Source organism: Danio rerio, chromosome 12 (genome assembly GCF_049306965.1).
Source record: "Danio rerio strain Tuebingen ecotype United States chromosome 12, GRCz12tu, whole genome shotgun sequence".
NCBI classification, from domain to species: Eukaryota; Metazoa; Chordata; class Actinopteri; order Cypriniformes; family Danionidae; genus Danio; species Danio rerio.
The window spans coordinates 4986166-5008426 of NC_133187.1; the positions used below are offsets into that span (position 1 = coordinate 4986166).

A 22261-nucleotide genomic window follows, 5' to 3' on the forward strand; every position below is an offset into this window, starting at 1 on the left:
AGGTCTGCTCTGACTGTGGGCTATGTTGCATGTTGTTATTTAACCTAAATAAGGACCAAATGTATGCTGTGTGTAGTTTTTCTGTAGTTAGTAACATATCAGACAGTATAGGGCTGCATGTGTTCATATATGTTGTATTTATTTATTTGATATTATTGCAGATGTTACAGTAGGCTATTTCGCACTGTCATTGATCTGCAGTTATGATCAAATCATGTTCATAGAAAAGTTAGTAATGAGCATTTATACACAAGTATTTATGTGTATGAAGCATCTGTTTTGAGAGAAGTGCTTCTCATATGATTTGTGAACGACCTGTACGGCTTTACTGTAGACATTTATTCAAGCTAGAATGACATCGACTAAAACTTTCTGTCGTACACCACGCCCACCAAAAGGGTACCCTTGCTATTGGAAACACCAGCCTGATTAAGGTGACCTATACCGTACCGTACTGTACCAGTCAGTGGAAACGGGCCATTAGTGTACCTGATAAGGTGGCCATTGAGTGCACAATATAACACTGGTAAAACATCATGTTTTCTCACCTCTGACTCGACCGCTCTCAGTCTGCGGTCTACATCTCTGATCTCTGCAACCTGTTTGATCACACTATCCACTCTGAAACAAAACACCATCCACATCAATGTTAATCTGAGGAAAAACAGTTTAAATCACATTTTGTTCTGGTTTAGTTACCGCTGCGATGAAGCAGTAGTAGTCAAGTGATAGTTTATCATATTTGGTCAGTTTTGGTTTATCACAATTATTTTTGTCTAATCTCTTTGTCCAATGCTCATTGGAAAGTTGTATCAGCATGTCCTAATATAAAAATGTTCAATTTAAGTTTAACTCACTTAGAAGTTATGCGTTTGAGCCTCTCAGAGTCAGTTCCTCTCTGTTTTTTGATCTCAAGGGCCAGATAGTTCTCCTTCTGCAGGTTCTCCCATTTCACCAGCTCCTTCTTCTCTTGACCCTTTATCTTCAGGGCTATATTAAAGGCAAACACAGACATTTATTTATCAGTCGTTTAGCTCTAACAAATGTTCTTGTTGAGCTATACATTTTTTAAACTTTACCAAATCGTTGGACTTTGGCGGACTGCACTTTGCGTATTTTTCTTTTGATCAGGAGGTTGATGTGAGACAGGATGATGAATGGTGGAGCGAGCGTCGGACGTGAATGATACTCCACGATCAGATTATACCGCTGAAATTTCCAGTATGTGTCACTGCGCTCCTGAACCTTGGAAAACGTATAGCTGCAGAAGAACATTAATTAATGTTTAATAAATTTTTGGGCATTTTATTAGAGCAACAGTATCCCCAGCAGAAAAGAACAATGAAAAGCTATAGATGCCTTTTTAAATCATTAATAAGTCTGTGTTTTTGAAACTAATAAAAAAGCAGAAGTTGGTGATCTATTTAAAATGTTAGAACCTGACATGTTTACTCTTCCAAAATATTTAAAATGTTTCTTAATACAAAATGATTTATACACATAAATTAATACAACCCAAAATCAGAAAAGGGTGGGACAGTATGGAAAATGCAAATAAAAAAGAAAGTATGGCACTGCATCAAGAATCCTCATTTATCTATAAGCGATATCACCACATGAGCTAAGGACTACTTTAGCAAATCTTTGACAAGTACCACAACACATTGTTACATCCACGAATGCCAGTGAAAATGGTTCTGTGCCAAAAGGAAGCCCTATGTTAACAGTGTCCAGAAGTGTTGTTGACTTCTCTGGGCTCTGAGGCATCTGGGATGGACCATCACACAGTGGAAACATGTTCTGTGGTCAGATTAATCAGAATTTTCGGTATTTTTGGATACCGTGTGCTCCGGACCAAAGAAGAAAAGGATCATCTAGACTGTTTCCAGCAACAAGTCCAAAAGCCAGAGTCTGTCATGGTATGCGGTTGTGTCAGTTCCCTTGTCAAAGGTAACTTGCACTTCTGTGATGCACCATTAATGCTAAAACTACTTTTTGGGGGGATTTTGGAGCACAATATGTGGCTTGCTTTCCAGGGACGCCCATGCATATTTCAATAAGACAATGCAAAACCACGTTCTGGACAAATTACAAAGTTCTGACTGCGGAGGAAGAGGATACAGGTACTTGACTGGCCTGCCTGTAGTCCCGACCTGTCTCCAATAAATGCAATAACAAAGACCCTGTACTGTTGCCCACCTTAAGACTTAGGCTGTTTCTCAATACGCGTACTTCAGCAATCTTGCGTTCTCCTGTAACGTCGTCATCATCAACTGCCAAAGTTCAGTTCCAAAACTCAAGAACGCAAGTACAGAGGATGCATGAAAGTTCCTGGATGTGTTCTTGATATCGAGGACACATGAATGGAGACTTGAGCACCGAATTTGCTCTAGAAGTCCCAGAAGTCATTGCGACTGGAGGTAGGAAGCGCAGCATTTTACACAGATTTATTATTAAAGTTCATAGATATCACTTTATTTACCTCAGGAGTTTCCCTAAATGAAACTGTAACAGTAACCATTACCATGGAATTAAAGACAAACACATTAAGGGTGTTTATTTGTTAAAATTCGTAATAAAATCAGATTTATTTGTATTGTGCAATGTATATTTGTAAGGCTTTATGCAGAGTATATTTTGTGAAAAGGGGAAAAAACAGTAAATCACGGTATGAATGCTGTAATGTTTAAATAATTTCCTGTTAAAATTGTGTGAAGGTCACGTGACAATCAGAAAGAACGCAGCATTTCATTTCTCACAGGACACATTCTCTGTTATTGCAGTCTCCCTAGTCCGTTCCTCTGAGGTGACCTGGAAAGACCGGTCTCCACAAGAACGCAAGTCCGTTCTCTGCATTCTTGGAATTGAGAAACAGCCTTTGTTTGCAGGAAGAATGGGGACAAAATTACACCTGAAACACTTCATCACCTGGTGTTTTCAGTCCCTAAACGTCTTGTAAGTGTTGTGAAAAGGAATGGCAACATTACAAAGTAGTAAATGCTTTACTGTTCCAACTTTTTTTGAAATGTGTTGCAAGAACCAAAATTGGAATATGTGTTTATTTAAAAAAAGTCAAAAGGAACGCATTAAATAATGTTAGTTGTATTGTCTGCAATGAGATGCATGTCTAAGTAAATTTAGAAATCACTACTTTCTTTTTTTAATCAGCGTTTTTCCATACTGTCACAACTTTTTCTGATTTGGGGTTGTAAAAAAGAACATATTTTTGAGCAGTAATTTTTATCCAAGGTTATAATACCCTCATAATCTTATTCCAGCCCAACTGAAGGTGGAAGGATGAACAGACATATAAATACCTGAATGTGGCGATGAGCAGGTTGACAAGTAAAATGTTTGTGACTAGTAAGAAGATGACCAACAAAACGACCACAAGCCAGTTGTGGCTGGTGTCTCTGCACGGCTCTATCCCTTCATTGATCAACGTCAGATTATCTGTGCAGTCTCTTTCCCAGTGTCTGCCAGCTTAACACACACAGATATGATCCAGTCAGTGGATGTCAACAAAAAGGTGCAAAATGTTAATGGTGAGAAGTGTAAAAAGTGAACATACTGTCTATTTCTTCAACTGGTATCTGTCCGAATATGTGCAGATATGGCCTGTACAACACTCGTCGAAACGTTCTTGCAGGGCTCGGATCGTACTGGTATAGTAGAGCTTGATTGGCTACTCCATATGCACTCAACCACACCAGCAGGAAGAACAGGAAGAAGAACGCATCCTTGATCTGTAATTCAAGAACATTCATACAAAACACAAACACATGAGTGAGATTTGATAGTTGCCATAATGGTCTCCAGGTATATGTGAAATCTTCAGTGGGAATTCAGTTTGTGATGCTAATCTGCAATAATTGGTCTACTGCGTGCAGTGCGATTCGAAAATGCAATGCCCTCAATGCATACATAGACAGTGTTGAAGCAACAAGCACAAGCTGCCATGGTGTGTTTATGTTTGAGCCCGATGCAGGAACATGTTAATAAAATAATCTAGTTACACAGGCATATTGCTTTATTCTTAAACAAAAGTCCTAGTCAAAACAATGGCATACATTCAGTGTTAATTAATCAATACAGCGACAAAAGGTTGAACTATCCTGAACATTGACTGCAGCACACTCTAGTCAACAGGATTCATACGACTGAAATTAAAGTGAAACTGAATGGGATCATAGGCAGTACAGTGCTTTCCATGTCTGGTATGAAAGCATAGCTGATAGCGACGACAGATGCCACAATATTGCAAACCCAAAAGCTTCATAAAGGAAGCTGCATGCTTCATGTTTTCCACATGGTTTTAGATACGATTCGTAAATAGCGCCATAGCCAATTTACCAGAGAGCTACAATCAGTGCAGAATGAATACAACACACAACTAAGAGAACAGAGAACAAAGAGGCAACCATTTTAATAACATCTACAGGCTGTGATCCAGAGGAAGAAGAAGCTGTTGCAAAACTGTACTGACAAAGGGCGTACTCACACTATGCTATCCGAACCGTGCCCAGGCCCGTTTCCCGGATCGTTTGAAAAGTGTGAGTGCGCTGAGTCAGGCTCAGGCATGGTTCACTTGGCCGGCCCTGGCCCGGTTGGAAGAGGTGGGCCTGAGCGCGGTTCACTTGGGCTTTGGCGTGGTACGCTTTGTGAGTGCAAAACGCGCCAAAGCCCGGAACTGAAAGCGAGACCTGACTTTTAAGGGGCTGTTTCATTTGGATTTATTAATAATTTTTACTGTTTAGTGAACACAAACTGCCGTAGTTTATTAAATACGCAAACCCCTCACTGCACGACAGCTGCACCTTTATCAAACCTCCTAATTCCTGCAGCACGGGGGCTTTATGATTGTTTATGAGCATCAAAAGTGGCTGATCTGTTCGGTGAAATATGCATGTCACTGCATCCCAAGCGATATAACTGAAGAAATCCCCACGGTGCTGAGCGAGAGCGCTTCTGACCACCAGCACATCATCAATGATGTAAGCGTGCCCAGGCCCGATTGTAATGTGAGTGGGGGCAGTCGGGGGAGACGGGAGGGGGGATAAGCGTGCTTTGGCCCGGTTCGAGCAACTGTACATAGTGTGGGTATGCCCAAAGTCTCATTCAAGCTCTGACAAAGTTCCATGTACATCTCCATCCTTTAATATTTGGTGAAATCCAATCAGAAACATTCCAGTGCATATCGTGAGTAGGTTTCTGTCTCAGTAAAATGACAGGAACAGCACAAGGTTGGCTGTAGTGTGGTATTGTGAAAATTAACTTTAACCATTTATTCCTCACAGCTTTTTCTCCAGGCTGTAAAAAAAATATTTTCCTTAACAAGTTGGAGGGGAATGTTTCATTCAGACCTCATGACGAAATGACTACAGAACTGAATGCATGGCAATATGCTGAAAGCTGAAATGACTCTGACTCTAGACTGATTTGCTTTTTTCTGTCTCCTTACAGTGCACAAGGAGCTCACTTGGACCTCCAGTCTCAAGTTCCTCAATGTTGGGGCAGCCAAGATGTATGTCTGAATCCCCCAGGTGGAGAAGGCCATTGTGGTCAATTTCTGTCAGCAATTCACTGCTGCCTGAAGAGATTGCTCATGCCTCTCATCTAAAGCTCTCAGCATGTCTCAGTGCTCTGCTTCTGCCCTGAATGTTGTGGCCATCTATTTGTTCTACCAGTCCGACCCTTTTAAACACATGGATTGTTACTCCCAATAGCTTTTGTACGATCGCTGTATGGCCACCTCTGACTAAACCTGGCAGATATGAAGGACAATAGCAAGGTTTGAGCTCTTCATACTTCCATATGCCAAGTCTTGCTGGCTGTGCTATATTGACCCGCCTGAACCAGTTTTTCAGCTCAAGCACCACCTGCTTGGTAAATCCTCCTGAGGTAAGACCTGCTTTTTCAGGGACATAGCACAATTTGGCACCCATGTCCAGATCTATGGAACCACCACATGTAGACGTGGAGGACTGAGTGGTGTTTCTCTCACCCTGGATTTCCCCAGTTAAAGATGTCTTGTCCTTAGCTCTCTGCAACTCTCGCTTGTTCGCCCACTGAAGCTAAGCAGGGCTGCGCCCGGTCAGTACCTGGATGGGAGACCACATTGGGAAAGCTAGGTTGCTGCCGGAAGTGGTGATAGTGGGGCCAGCAGGGGGCGCCCAACCTGCAGTCTGTGTGGGTCCTAATGCCCCAGTATAGTGAAGGGGACGCTATACTGCTCAGTGAGCGCTGTCTTTCAGATGAGACGTTAAACTGAGGTCCTGACTCTCTGTGGTGGTTAAAAATCCCAAGAGTAGGGGTTTAACCCCGGCATCCTGGCCAAATTTGTCCATCATAGCCTCCTAATCCTCCCCATATCATAATTGGCTTCATCACTCTGTCTCCTCTCTACCAATCAGGTGGTGTGTGTGGTGTGGATGCTGCACACTGGTGGTGGATGAGGAGATCCCCCTCTATGTGTAGCACTTTGATTGCCCAGAAAAGTGTTATATAAATGTGAGGAATTATTATTATTATTATCAGGAGAAGATAGAGCAGGGGTTGTCTCCCTCCATATTGAATGTATATGTTGTTGCCACCTCTGCTCATCTTGATAAACAGTGGAAAAACACAACATGATCATCTGATTACTAATAGGTCACCTCTCATGCTTTCTCAGCATCTCTGTTCTTCAGGGAAATGCAGAGAGACCCATTTGAAACACATGATACAGTTGAGCTTATTTTCTAGATATGCACTTATTGACCAGATAAAAATATTATGGTACGACCATGCCTCTCTGCTACAGTCGTCCATAAACAGCTTGATTTTATGGCAGTGTATCACATGCATACAGATTTAGGATGTTGAACACCTCTGTTTGTCTCACCATTTTGCCGAGTATGATGATTTTGGGACCCAGCTGTCTGTGAATGGCGAAAATGTGTATGAGTCTGAGAGTGAAGACCATGTAGTCCACACACAGTATACCACGACCCATGTTGAATGACCAGCTGAACATCCTGAGACAGAAACAAAAATACACAGTCACAGATGATCAGCAAAAAGAAAGCAGAACGCACACTGTAAGAATGCTTTTTCTGAACTTAGGAATTCACATAACAGATACCACGCAATGAAAAACTTCAATCATTTTTAAAAGTCCCAGGGTCTCATGTACAACGACTTGCGTTGAAGTAATACTAAAAAATTATGTACAGACAAAGCTGTAAATGTGCATACGCAGCAAAAAAAACAGATGTACAAAACACTGCTCATGCGGAATCCCACGCATATTCTGTTTGTATATCCAAATTAACATGAAACTGAGCGCACGTGCACGAGCGTAAAAAGACCTCCCTGCCTCCTCCCACTGTATAAATATGCTAATGACTCCACTTTGGCAAAACCAAATGAAAAGCCAAAGGCAAAAGCAAGAGGAGAAACTTCACAGACTGTGAACTGGAGGTGTTCCTATTAGAGGTAGAACGGAGAAAAACGGTGTTATTTGCAAGTTTGTCCTCCGGAATTAATAACATAAGAATAAAAATAGAGTGGGAGAGTTTAGCTGACGCAGTTAACACAGTGGGGTCTGAACATCACATTGTGAGTGAACTAAAAAAAAAATGGTCTGATGTAAAGGTGCAGGTTATGAAGAGAAGAGCGAAGCACCGTAAAAGTGTGGAACGAACAGGCGGAAGAACAGGGGATGCTGAACTAACACCCTTTGAGGAGAGAGAGGCCTCAATTGTGGGCGACACTACAGTCTGGAGTAGTATCCGTGTCTGTGGGAGACACAGATGTATTAGAGGAACACTTTGTTCGGGTGGTATAGCAGTACCCCTCCACTCTTTTCAAGGCAGCACCACCGGCATTTCAGCTGCCCAATGGCCCGCTCTACAACTGACGAGTGCGAGAATAGGCATCATTGTATCTGCACTCTTGGTCAGTTTGTGGGTTGTTGAGGGGGGTTAACAGCCACATCTTTAATGGATAACTGCGGTCTCCTGATATGCAGTTAAATAATTACCCTCAGAAAAAAAAATAAATAAATAAAAAACTAAGCTGGAATAATATCATAACATCACTCACCAAGAAGCCACCCACCGCCCACCCTGCTACCTTGGAGCCTTCGGTTCGACCATTGATGATGTCCTCTAATAAGGCCAACACTGCCATTGCCATAGATTAAGGGTCGTGTACATTTGCAAATGCTTTTATATGTTCTAAATCACATAATTGGTAAAAAAATATATATATATTGTGTCAATGAACCCATTTAATAAATTATAAATGAACAGCAATGTTTTTCAGATGTGTTTGTGCGATACGTTGTAGTGAGAAATTGAACATAATAGCCTCTAGGAGTCGCCATTGGAAATAAAACAAACACACACAAGAAATGCACGTACGCCAGACATGAAGTTGGCGCGGACCAACGCACATTCTCACGTTTATTTCATCGTTAGTAAATACAAACGTGAAACCTGGCGTACACAAAGTTTTGTGTGCGTTCGCATCATTAATACAAGTGTGTGGTCTCAATTTACCAGTAGTCACTTGTTTTATAAGAATTCTGTTTTGTTGATCTGAGTTTTGATCCTAGATATTTGCCAGATGCTATATTCTTGTCCACTGGTTCCCAATAGAGTGGAGGAATTATGAGGTCAATTTGTGTGCAAAAACCCGGAAGCGAGTTAGCATTTTAGCAGTTCTGGTTCCCTCATCCTAAAGTCAATGGGTTTTTTCAATGGGATTTCAGTTCAATCGCTTAAATAAGGTCTGTGGCTAACACAAACGTAAGATACTTTCACATTTTATTCTACGACATAAAACGCATCAGTTACACTCTTGATTTTTTTAATCGGTTACACTTCTTTAATAAGACGATTGCTATCAAGTTGCTAAATGGGACTACAGGCTGTGTCAATATACGTCATTGAGCTGAACTGGTCTGGAACGCAGCTCCCTTGCATTCGAAATTTGGATTTATCTGTTATTTAGGTATTTTCTTTAATAGTATTTCATAGTTTATAGTATTTTTTAAATTGGGAATTAATATTGTGTGTATGTAACCTTGTCGGTCCTATGCCACCCAACCCGCTCCGAGCTGGTATCAAACCGGAGACCTTCCGCACGGGATTCGGGTGCTCTACCAAGGAGGCTAAAGACCATGGCCCTTTAGCGTCTGTCGCTAGAGCACCTTTAGAGGTCAGAGCAGTGAGGTTTACCTGCACAGCACTCACTAGCTGGCCTCCGTTACACTCACCCCCCTAAACCTCACTCCCATCCAGGTCACGGCACCAATGTAACCCCGCCACCCAACCCGCTCCGAGCTGGTATCGAACCGGAGACCTTCCGCACGGGATTCGGGTGCTCTACCAAGGAGGCTAAAGACCATGGCCTCTAGCATCTGTCGCTAGAGCACCTTTAGAGGTCAGAGCAGTGAGGTTTACCTGCACAGCACTCACTAGCTGGCCTCCGTTACATGTAGTTAATGCCTTCACTTGTAAAGATTGTAAAGACAGATCAAATTTGTTGATCATTTATTTTAATTAAAGATATTATGAAGATACTGTTTACCAGTGCAGCCTGTCTCTTTCCTGCATTTGATGCAACTCTTTCCGAGTTGGTGCTTCCTGCATATATGGACCATGTTGGTGCCCATAAAGCTGACAACAGCTCAACCTAAACCTCCCTCCAACTATTTCGTCGCAAACCACCCTCCCTCCTCCAAATTTATTACCCCACAAGTTCAACTGAGTGTTCAACTTTATCTTCACACATGCATTTGTAAGACTATCATGAATTGAACCTTCACCCATGCCATTAGATTGTGACATTGGGATATTGGGTGGCACCTGTGGTGAATATTTAATTTATTTCTATTTAATAGCCAAACCTTATAATATATTTATGATAGTAAACCATCAAGGCGTGTTTACCTGCAGCACAAACCAGTAATGAAGAGGGAAATGGCAAGAACATCAAACTTATTCCACATATCCTGAGCATACACGAACAACATCTGAGGAAACTTCTTATTGCCTGCAATGGACGCCTGGAAGAGAAAGAAAACAAAGTGGTATAAATGCATATTTGTACAAGAATGCAAGTAGGAAAAAAGCATCTACCGTACCTCTCGAATCTCCTCGCACACTAAAGTGAAGACCCAGAAATACAGCACATACTCCGAAACCGCCGGGCCATCAGGGGGAGGCGGCTTGAAGTCCACCAATAGCACGTAGGCATACAGAAACAGGAAGAGGAAGTACATCAGAAGGTTGCCGATGAATGAGGTGACAGGAGCGTACCAGAACTGCTTCCAGCGGGAGACCACAAAGCTACTCTTCATTGATTCGATGAATGCAGGTTCTCCTGATGACAGAAAGACTTATTGATTTTGAGCAGAATGGCTGAAATTGTAGAGCAATGATGAACTAGTTTTATTAAATTCTTCAGCAAAAGCTTCAAAATCAAAGTCAAACCTTTTGTGTTCTGTCTGATATGATTTGAGTCCTCATTCTCGCCTTCATTTCTAAAGATCATAAGATAACAGATGCTGTTTTGTAGATGTTGACAGACATAAGTATGCATGAAGTACTGAATAAAAGCTGATGTACTGGTGTTTGATGTCTTTGAAGGAGTAGACGGTCTTTTCGTAATGGCTGTCTGTCGGTGAAGATGGAGGTGCCGTCATCGATTTCTCTTCTTTTGCTGGATCTGTTTTCCTAGGAGGAAACACAACTTATGTCTTTCCCCTGATGCAGCACATTTTCAGTTTGTAATATATTGAGTGAAATTTTGGTTTTAAGATTTTATTTCTAGGTGCTAGTGTGCCAAAATAGGACACTGACCCAAAAACACATATGCAGACTAGTGAAGTAAAGCCTGGCTCACACTGCAATTTTGGCCTTGATTTGGCTAAACGAGATTAAATTGGAAAATCGGAAAATCTTCCAATAATCCTAGGCTAAAATTTGTGGTCTTTAATTGGTAATTTGACATGTTCACTGAAAGGCAATCAATGGCTGTTGCAATAAAACTTTCTCTCCGTTAAAATAAGAGTCAGAAGAACGAAAACCAGGGGTCTCATACATCAACACTGTGTACGCACAAAAACTTTCTGTACGCCAGGTTTCACAATAACGTTTGGATTTAATAACGATGAAATAATCGTGAGAATGTGCGTTGGTCCACGCCACGTGCACTTCTTGTGTGTGTTTGTTTTATTTGCATTGGCGACACCTAGAGGCAATTATGTTAAATTGCACACTACAAAGTATCGCAACAACACATGTGAAAAACATTGCTATTTATTTATAATTACTGAGGTCAGAATTATTAGCCCCCCTTAGATTTTTTTTCTTTTTTAAATATTTCCCAAATGTTGTTTAACAGAGGAAGGAAATTTTCACAGTGTGTCTGAAAATATTTTTTGTTCTGGAGAAAGTCTAATTTGTTTTAATTTTAGCTAGAATAAAAGCAGTTTTAAATTTTTTATACTTAAGGTCTATTGTTTATCCTCATAGCATTCTTGTGGGACAAAAGAACGGCATCTTAACTCTGTCTTTAGTGAAATGGAGTTGCAATTTAATGTATAGTAAATCAAACTCATTCAAAGTAGCATCTGAGGTGAGGGACGTTTTTCATTTGCCATTCACTGACAGTCAGACAGGCTCATGCAGTTCATCAAACTCAGACTTTTAAAATCGAAAACGGAATAAAACAGTCTCCTCATAAGGCTGGCGTATCAGCGCGCTGCTACATTGAAAACATATGATTCGATACACGCTTCTGATTGGTTCTCGGCATATAGCGGCTTTTGCTGTCAAAGGCAAGTGGTGTTTAGCAACACCACTAAACTTGGAGGGCTCATGCTGAAAGGCAGAGTAATGCCCTGTCTTTGAGAGCTCGTGACTTCACCAGACGTTCTGAGTACATTTACATAAGACACCAATACTCCGATTTTAATATGATTAAGATTATACTCTTATTAAAACTCTACCGTGTAGCCTTAAAAAGGAACCTTACCTTAAAGGAACACCGAGTCACGAAATGCGGAGGATTTTCTTTCTGTTCGCCATGCGGTATCAACTTACAACAGATGTCGAAGGTTAAAAATGAAACACCTGACATTGCATGAAACTCTGGATAACCTGTGATGCAACTAATATCGTGTTTTATACTGGAACTTCAAAAAGTGCTTCCTTGGTCTTATCTACATTTATTGCATGTTGAAAACACGTCCACCACAACAGGAAGTAAAAAAAACCTGCACTGCGTTAATTGCGTTAATTTTTTTTAACGCGTTAATTATTTAAAATTAATCGCATGCGTTAACGAGTTAATTTTGACAGCGCTAATTTTGACCAAACTTTGTTATTATTATTCATTTTTTCGTTTGCAGGATATTAGAGCTGAATTTAGAAATAGTTTTGAAACAAATCTTTGCGCTTAACAAACGAAATTAATTATTTATAGGCTAATTGATGTCTGTGCGATAAGGTTTCCCTATCCATGAGAGCAAAAGCGAAAGTGAACTTACTTTACGTCTTGTAAATAGCGAATGCGCTTATGGCGCAACGCAGCTGGCTCTTAAAGGTAATGGAAGATGAGACTCTGATTGGTTTATTCTAAAAACACACCTATAACTCATTAAGAAAATAAACTCAACCCTTTTAGACCATGAGCCATGCCGCAAATCGGATTTTTCCGCCCTTAAGTTAGCAAAAATGCGTTCTGACACGTCCTGAAAGCGTTTGCGTCCTGCGTTTTGCGCTCTGTGCATGGACCGTCAAAATAGAGCCCAATGTGAGGGAAGCTGAACTGTGAGGACATTCACATGCTGCTGTACCTGAATTCAATGCAGTTGGTGTAGCAGAGAGGAGGACAGATCATCACCAGCAGGAGTCTCCAGAACGCAGTTCCTCTTTCTATATCCCCCCACCAGATCTGAGACAGCAGAGACTTAAAAAAAGAAAGGGGGTTTTTAGGAAAAACACCAACCTTGTTTTAAATCACATGACACTATTAACAATGGTTTGTGTGCTGCCAGACCTGCACTCCATCATGGCTGAAGAAGATCCGGGCATCCGCAGCTATGGCCATCTTCAGACAGGTGGCGTCACCCCACAGTTTTGACTTGCGGATCAACAGCTTGTAGGAATGACTTGCTTTGGTTTGGTAGCATGTGCCAAACACATCTGTAAAGTAATGTTAGTGCCATAGAAGCTTGAAATCGTATTGGTTTTATAAGATAACAAAAAAGACCAAACACACATCCTACCATGAGCCATCTGCTCAAACTTCAGCGCCAGCTCCTTCATGGAGAGCTTGGCCTCGGTCTCGATCTCCTGTTTAGAGAGCTCCAACAACAGTTTACATCCAGCCAGAGCCGTCAGAACCGACTCGCCACACTGAGACAGAAGAGCGAGAGCGATGAGTGTGAAACTACACTTTTGTTACAGACATACAGTGCCATCCTGTAACTCTTTTGCAGCATATTAAATGTCCCAAACTCTATTTTTAACTGTCCAAATTGGGGAAAATGTTGTTTTTACTCTTTGAGAGTCAAAGCAAGTTAAAAAAAAATTCTATGTTAAATATGCATAAGGTGATGCAATGGGCTGCTGTCGCCTCACAGCAAGAAGGTCGCAGGGTCGCTGGTTTGAACCTCGGCTCGGCTCAGTTGGCGTTTCTGTGTGGAGTTTGCATGTTCTCCTTGCGTTCGCGTGGGTTTCCTCCGGGTGCTCCGGTTTCCCCCACAGTCCAAAGACATGCGGTACAGGTGAATTGGGTAGGCTAAATTGTATGAGTGTGCGTATTAATGAGTGTGTGGATGTTTCCCAGAGATGGGTTGCGGCTGGAAGGGCATGCGCTGCGTAAAATGTTTGTTCCACTTTGGCGACCCTGGATTAATAAAGGGACTAAGCTGACAAGAAAATGAATGATGAATATGCATGAAAATTCAGGAAAAAGTGTTATATGTAAATTCGGACCACGAGTCCACATATATGGACATTATTTTTCTCTAAAAGTACGTCATATCAAAAGATGATACTTTTTTTATTCTGATGAGATTCCAATAAGCCCAAATAGCAAAGAGAAATAAAAAATGCATGTAAAAAACACCTTGGGTCTTGATAAAGGTAGTAGTAATTAATAATAATTCGTTTAGGTAACATATGCGGTATAGTAGAAGAACAATTCTTGGGTCTCCAGAACATCTTCAAGTCAACAGAACTTTTCTTTTTAATTGTTTTTAATTGACATTATGATATGTGTAAGATATCAGAGTTGTTTAAGTTTATTTCATTTGCAGATGATGCGAGTATCTTTTGTTCTGGGGAAATTTTACCAAAACTTATGGAGTTGATTAAAACAAAAATTAATAAATTGAAATTGTGGTTTGACATAAACAAATTGTCATTAATTATAAGTAAAACAAATTTATGTTATTTGGGTAATTAAAAAGTATACATAATATAGATTTACATATTGATAATGGAGTTATAGAAAGAGTAAATGCAATTAAGTTTCTTGGTGTTGTATTGGATCATAAAATTAGTTGGAAACCGCAAATAAATAATGCGATATCAAAATCAACCCTGGCTCATTCTGAAAACGTAGTCCCGTGGACGTTTCTGGAGATCGCGAAATATGCAATATGACCGCTTTTTCGCATCTCAAATGTCTCTCGCGAGTGCAGTTGGCGCCCACGCTGTTCTCAGGTGAACCCACCAGAGGCCGCTGTCTAAATGACTAAATCATTGACTGTGCGACTGGCCAAACGGTTGACCCCCTCCTCTCTCCCTCCAGCACACCACATGACAACCCAAACAGAGTGTACCCCACTCAGGTGAGTGGGCTTTACAAACCACCTGAAGGAAACTAATGCAGAGTTCAGACTGCATGATTTTAGCCCGGATTTTGACTCGCCAACAGGTTTTGAGAAATCGCAGACAATTGCCTGAAATCACAGGCAACACGGTGCTCGTGCACGTGAGTGACAATCACACAATGTGAACTATCAAAGACGCGATCTGAGAGAATCGCCGATGAGTCGCCAGTGCTGCCATGCTAAATATCTGGAGCTGTCGGCGATTCAAATCATGCCGTGTGAGTTTTGACTGAAAATAACATCGGCGATGTTTCTCAGCCAATGAGAGAGCAGCATCCACTAGTGTGGGGATCTGCAGGCCAGCGGGAGGTTGGGGGAAAAGTTAAAAGTGCTCACTTTCAGTTTATTTGGACCCAAAAATGGAGGAAAAACTAGTGGAAATTTGGCCGGAGCACCCGTGTCTGTTTGACGTGTCATGTGTTCAATATCACAATCAGGTCAAAAAAGAAAGTTGAGGAGAAATTGCTAACTCCCTTCAGTCCCAGGTGAGCAAATATGTACATTTTCTACCCCATTACAGGGGTCAGTCTCGTTATGTAGTTAATAACAAAAGATATACATGTTTTTGGCTGTAAGACGTAGTTTGGACATAGTTGTTGGCGATTCATTCTATTGTAAAGTCATGCATCTTGCAGCGTAAACAAAGTAATGAAAAAACTGTACAAAAGCATGCACATCCCTCTTAACTGGGTCCTCAGCCAAAAAAAACGCATAAGGTGCAAATTAAATGTTAATCAAAGGCAGCAACACCAAGGCTCCAAAAATACAAATTTATTAAATTAAAAAGGCTGACACCAAGCGTGTAACGTTTCGAGCCACACGGCTCTTCATCAGACAATGTTCATCACAATCAGGTGCACCTATTTGGACACTTTTTGTGCTTATATATGATTGTGTATGCATGTATTCATATGTATTTATGTATATGTGTGTATGAATGATTGTGTATGTATGTTTATGTGGACATATGCGAGAGGATATCATGTGATCCGGTAGTGTAAAAATAGGTGCACCTTATTGTGATGAGCATTGTCTGATGAAGAGCTGTGTGGCTCGAAATGTTACTGTCACCGACTCGGTCCCAGTCATTCCCCTCGCTGGCCAGCAGAGGTCACCATCCCTGGACTTCTAACCATTACATCATCCATATACACTGATAGCCTACACACCTGAAGCGCATCCACCTAATCACCCACGCTCACGCTTATAAGCAGCACTCACACACTCACTCATTGCGAAGTCTTGTTATGCCCCGGCGAACACTACTGAGCGGTTCTTTACTCTGCCTGCATTCCCGTTGCTTACCTTGCCTTGTTCTCCGACCTCGTCCTGCCAGTCGCCTGCCTTGTACTCCAGCCTGATTACCGACTCTGATTCTAGCTGCCTGCCTTGAACTCTAGCCTGGACTCTGACTCTGATATTCGCCGCCTGCCTCTGACCCATGCCTGAACATTCATACTGTGATTACCTGCCGTTGATGCTTCAACGTAACACGATTGTGTTTGATGTGAGTTCGCACACGCATTACATCTGTGTGCTTGTGTTTATTAAACTGTGTTTAATAAATCTACAGCAAATGGATCCCTCTGTGTCAGCCCCTTCATTACAGTTACACGCTTGGTGTCAGCCTTTTTAATTTAATAAATTTGTATTTTTGGAGCCTTGGTGTTGCCACCTTTGATTAACATTTAGTGTAAACAAAGTAGCCACAAAACGCTAGCCCAGAGAGTCAAGCAGTGTGAAAACATCTGTGACATGACTACTTTGAAAATCATGCAGTCTGAACTCGGCATAAGAGACACTTGCCCCAGTTTTACACATTAGCACCAGACATGTTCTTACAATCAGCAAAAAAAAGACAGTGCATTTATGAATTTTGTTTCACACAGGGGAGTGGGCTTGACAAACCACCTGTAGAAACACTCTTCTCTTGTTTTAAAAAATATGTGTACAGAACTCTTCTATGTGTTTATACCAATGGAGTGAGAATTGTTACCAAAGATACATTTGTTAATAAATGCATCTTATTATGCTAAAGTGGTTCTGTCTAAAATGCGAATCAAGATAAATCTCTAGCATGTCTTCAGGAGCATGTTACCATTTCCCAGAAGAAGATGGCCATCTCTCTGCGGTTCTGCAGCACTGCCCAGATGAAGAGACACAACCATGGGTGCTTACACTTCTCATCTCGATATGTGCAACTCCCATTCAAGACATCGCATGCATTCTGAAAAGTGGTAAGACAATCACAGTTTATTTTTAGGTACAGAGACGACATGCGAGAGTGTAAAAACTCAATTTTGAGACCACATAGAATCAAAGTGAGGTCTGGTACTTTTAAAGCTTTTCTTTTGGTCGTTGCTTCCAGTTTGAGTTCAGCCTTGTAGAAAGGAAGACAGACCTCGCCAAACAGATCTGTCAGTAGCTGAGACACCTGCCATCACAAAAAGCACATGTTCACAGATGTTTCGGCAAGTAATGTTTATTGCGCAAAACACAGTCAGTTTCATCAAATTTAAGCCAAAAACATCAGCACACAATGATATGAGCACTCAACAGATGCTTTGCACTTTTTCCATACATCTCATATATATATATATATATATATATATATATATATATATATATATATATATATATAGTTGAAGAAAGAAATTATTAGCCCCCCTGAATTATTAGCGCCCCTGTTTATTTTTTCCCCCCATTTCTGTTCAATGTAGGGAAGATTGTTTCAGCACATTTCTAAGCATAATAGTTTTAAAAACTTATTTCTAATAACTGATTTATTTTATCTTTGCCATGATGACAGTAAATAATATTTTACTTGATATTTTTCAAGACACTTCTATACAGCTTAAAGTGACATTTAAAGGCTTAACTAGGTTAATTAGGTTAACTAGGCAGGTTAGGGTAATTAGGCAAGTTATTGTATAATGATGGTTTGTTCTGTCGACTATCAGAAAAAAATTTAGCTCAAAGGGGCTAATGATTTTGTCCCAAAAATGGTTTTTAAAAAATGTATAACTGCTTTTATTCTAGCCGAAATAAAACAAATAAGACTTTCTTCAGAAGAAAAAATATTATCAGACATACTGTGAAAATGTCCTTGCTCTGTTAAACATCATTTGGGAAATATTTAAAAAAGAAAAAACTTAAAATTTGTTTTTCTGTTTTAAATATTTAAAGGACATTTAATAGTATGTCTGGTAATCATTTTTCTTCTGGAGAAAGTCTTATTTTTTTATTTCAGCTAAAATAAAAGCAGCTTTTAATTTTTTTAAAACCATTTTAAGGTCAAGATTATTAGCCCCTTTAAGCTATATTTTGTTTACAATAACTTGCCTAATTACCCTAACCTGCCTAGTTAACCTAACTAACCTATTTAATCCTTTAAAGGTTACAAAGGCTTTAAAGGTTGTAGCCAATCTGGCAACCTGCTCTTGCGTGTATAAAACCAGGAGTGCAATACTCAGTTTAACCACTGGGTGTCCAATTTATATGCTGCACCTTTAACTATGTTTATAAACTGTCCAACCAATACACAACTGGGTTTCACTAAAAAGGAGTATACCATATTTAATTCTCCAATGTTGCTGAAAATGTATGAGTGATTTCTATAATGAGTTACAGTGAGATAAATGTGCTGGTAAATAAATCTGCTGATAGTTGTCTATTTGAGATCTGACCTCATAAAGGCTGATCTTGTAGATCTGCTTGATGGACTGGTGTATGCGCTCATTCAGATGATGGAGCAGGAGTGTTTTGGCCAGGCAGGTGTCAGAGATGGAGTTGTACAGTATCTCCAGTCGGTTGTAAGTCAAGTAGGTCGAAATATTCAGGCCGTTATCGATGAGGAGACGCACAAACTGGGGTTTGTTGTTCTCCAAGGCGTCAGTCATGGAATCCTTCAGCTCCTCATACTGTTGGAAGTAACATGCTATTAACACCTGACAACTATTTCACAAAATAGAACAACCTTATTCATTAACAGTGCATAATGCAGATCTAATTATGATTTCTTTTGTGAGTGGTCCTATGCTCATGCTTATGCCTAGTTCAGACTGCGTGATTTTAGCCCCGATTTTGGCTCACCAACAGGTTTTGAGAAATCGCCGACAAATGCCTGAAATCACAGGCAAATCGGTGCTCGTGCACGTGAGTGACAATCACACAGTATGAACTTTTAAAGACGCGATCTGAGAGAATTGCCGATGAGTCGCCGATGCCTGTGAGATATTTGTCATGCTAAATATCTGGAGCTGTAGGCGATTCAAATCATGCCGTGTGAATTGAGTTTTGACTGAAAATAACACCAGCGATCGCCTACAGCCAATGAGAGAGCAGCTTTTACTTGTGTGTGTGCGTGTGTGTGTGCCTGCTGCAGGCCAGCGGGAGGCAGGGGGAGAAGTTAAAAGCGCTCTTTTTCGGTTTATTTGGACCCACGAAATGGAGGAAAAACTAGTGGAGGTTTGACAGGACTCAGGAGCAACCGTGTCTGTTTGACGTTTTATACAGAAAGAAATTAGTTTATTATCAACGTTGAGGAGAAATGGCTAATTCCCTTTAAACCCAGGTGAGCAAACATGTACACGTTCTACCCCATTAAAAGCTTCTTTCTCATTATGTAGTTAATGACAATAGATATACTACATGTTTTTGGCTGTGAGACGTCGTTTGGACGAAGTTGTCGGTGATTCTTCCTATAGTAAAGTCATGCTATGTGAAAGTCCCTGTCGCCGATCCATCTTGCAGTGTAAACAAAGCAGCGACGAAACGCAGGCCCAGATAGTCATGCAGTGTGAAAACATCTGTAACACGACTACTTTGAAAATCATGCAGTCTGAACTCGGCATTGACTGTATTATGTTTGAAAATTGTAGAAATACAAGTTAGTTAGGTATGCTTAATAGTAGCTTCAGCATGTTTGACCTCTTTAAGTTAAACGTGCGATAGAGTGCCTTGACTCAATATTAAGGGTGTCAAAATAAATTGTTTCTTCAGTGCACCGCGATGCAGACGCGGACTATTCGGTATCGGTTCAGTAATAATCATAACCGCTTATTACGTACAGACGTCACTTATCTCATATGTGCTATGTCGCCGTAGCTTACCATGGCGAGGGTTGCTATGTCACCGTAGCTTACTATGGCGAAGGAGGCAAGTTCGAGTATTTTCAATGCTCCAACTACCTAAAAACGCAGAAACTGTGCACAATTTTACTGCGTGTGTTTGCTGGACAGTCTTTCACTGACACTTACAGCAGATGCTTTCACTGCGATTTAGAGAATGAAAGTACCCCATCACTCTCTTTCTCTCTCTCTCTCTCTCTCAGGGTGCTTTCACACCTACACTTTTGTTTCGGAACCTGTCTCGTTTGCCCAGTTAGAGTGGTTCTTTTGGCATATGTGAAACCACCAATCGCACTCGGATCCGCGCGAAAACAATCGCTCCAAGATCACTTGAATGAGGTGGTCTCGGCTTGATTAAGTGAAGTTTATGTATAAACTAATTTCGAGAGGATCACGTGCTTATGATTGCTAGCGGCTGGATCCGCATTATCCAATTCACTATGCTCCAATCAGATGACTCCTAAACTACTATAAATACCCTGGGTTTCATTCCACTGCTATCTTCGTTTTGAAGAGTCCCCCCTTCCACCCCTACTCCTCTTTTATAGATGGCTGACACGGTGGCCCAGTGCGTAGCACTTTTGCCTCACAGCAAGAATGTCTCTGGTTCCAGGCTTTACCAAACCAGCAGACATTTCTGTGCGGAGTTTGCACTTTCTCCCCGTGGTCAGGTGGGTTTCTCGGGGTTCCCTGGTTTCCTCCCACCGTCCAAAAACATGCAAATTAAGTTAATTGACTAATCCAAATCGGCACCATAGACATGCTTCTAGAATGTAGTTATCTTCAAGAGCAATCCCTTACTGTTCATTGGTTACTACAGCAGGGGAGTTCTCGAGATCTACCTGAGCTCAAACTCCCCTCCCGCCTTGCAACGGGAGGGAACCCTGGGCTCGAGGATCTCATGAGCTCAGGGCTCTCTCCCGGGACAGCAAGCCAATCAAGCTTTATAAACAATCATCAGCTAAGTGTGAACTCTTGAAAACTAACTCTGGAGCGGATTGACTGTAGTGAGTAAGCAATACGATCCGAGCCCGGTTATATCACAGTGTTTTATGGATATGTAATAGGCATACGGCTAAATGAGGAGAGAACTATGACTAGGGCGGAAGGTCATTCAACAGACATCCCAAGTCTCCCGGAAGTTTACTCGCACCTTACTAATATGTTTAAACAAACATAGCTGGCCAAAAGCAACTCAAAGCATTGAAGATATACATTTAAATATTTTATTTATTTAACTACAAACTCAGAATTGTCCACTAGTTTAAGAGCCAGTTGATGTCTCTCTACCTTCCAGTCGATGTGTCCATTGAAGAGTTCACTCTTGGCGATGTCCACTCTGTTCCAGGTTACGGCCAGTCTCAACTCATCAGCATAGGAGTTAGTATTCTCTGATACATTTCGCTTACTCGCTAAAACACAAACACACAACACAAAAGAAAAATGCAATGAAACATTTAAAAAATGTTATGCACACTAAACAACTAGAGCTGAAGCGAGAGTGAAAGCAGCGAGCAGCATTTTTAGCTGCTGAAAATTTGCTCCAACACAAAAACACACACTTTCACACAGTCAGTGTCATGCACACACACACTTTCACAGTCAGACAGGCATATGCAGAGACAACACACACTTACACACTTGGGCAGCATTTACACAGCAGATCTTGATGGTCAATTCCGATTTTGTGACTGTATCTGATTTTTTTGATGACCTGCTTACATCATCTTTTAAAAGTGACTCGTATCCGATCGTCTGCATTTACACAGCACACAGCAAAGGCACAATGACCAGGAAAAAAAAAAGAGCGGGCGCTGACTAACAGCTGATAATTACAGAGTGCTCTTTTCTCTATTCCTGTATGTAATCTGTTTGCAGCTTTTGACAAGCTGTTTTACTCTAATTTGTGACTGGAAGGTTCTCATTTGTCCATCTTCTTTTGATAAATAGGCTTTTTTAAACCTTTAGGCATTTTAATGTAATGTCCATGGTGTGATTTATGCACATGATGTATGCACTAGTTATATTAATTTATATTAGTTATTTGGCGGACATTGTGCTCTCTCGCTCTCATTAAAATGCTTTAATACCTGTGCTATAAGACATTATAAAAGCTGTATAAGTCCTTGTGTATGAGATTTAAGGTTTGGGACTCGGCTGAAGTCTGTTCTGAAATGAATGTGTCAGACTTGACGTCATTCGCTACAGTTTTAATGACGCGCGAATCGCTGCTTAC

At 40.9% G+C, this 22261-nt stretch overlaps 2 protein-coding genes across 3 annotated transcripts in view; both read right to left on the reverse strand.

Annotated features, from left to right (window-relative positions):
• fra10ac1 (FRA10A associated CGG repeat 1) overlaps positions 1-22261 on the reverse strand; it is an 855621-nt gene that overhangs the window by 111444 nt on the left and 721916 nt on the right. The window lies entirely within an intron of this gene.
• The window catches only part of trpm4b.2 (transient receptor potential cation channel, subfamily M, member 4b, transient receptor potential cation channel, subfamily M, member 4b, tandem duplicate 2), a 47798-nt gene that overhangs the window by 7069 nt on the left and 18468 nt on the right, over positions 1-22261 (reverse strand). For both annotated transcript variants that reach the window (XR_012387707.1, NM_001282153.1), the window contains exons 10-26: positions 21316-21437; positions 18583-18816; positions 17232-17330; positions 16995-17123; positions 13283-13412; positions 13054-13199; positions 12851-12963; positions 10617-10724; positions 10482-10531; positions 10133-10371; positions 9939-10054; positions 6884-7016; positions 3572-3746; positions 3318-3483; positions 1080-1261; positions 858-990; positions 549-621 (exon numbers count right to left, since the gene is read on the reverse strand). Coding sequence is in view for 1 of the 2 variants with exons in the window: in NM_001282153.1 (NP_001269082.1) it covers positions 549-621; positions 858-990; positions 1080-1261; positions 3318-3483; positions 3572-3746; positions 6884-7016; positions 9939-10054; positions 10133-10371; positions 10482-10531; positions 10617-10724; positions 12851-12963; positions 13054-13199; positions 13283-13412; positions 16995-17123; positions 17232-17330; positions 18583-18816; positions 21316-21437 (2348 nt within the window). In the remaining variant the exon portion in view is untranslated. The remainder of the gene's footprint in view (positions 1-548; positions 622-857; positions 991-1079; positions 1262-3317; positions 3484-3571; positions 3747-6883; positions 7017-9938; positions 10055-10132; positions 10372-10481; positions 10532-10616; positions 10725-12850; positions 12964-13053; positions 13200-13282; positions 13413-16994; positions 17124-17231; positions 17331-18582; positions 18817-21315; positions 21438-22261) is intronic.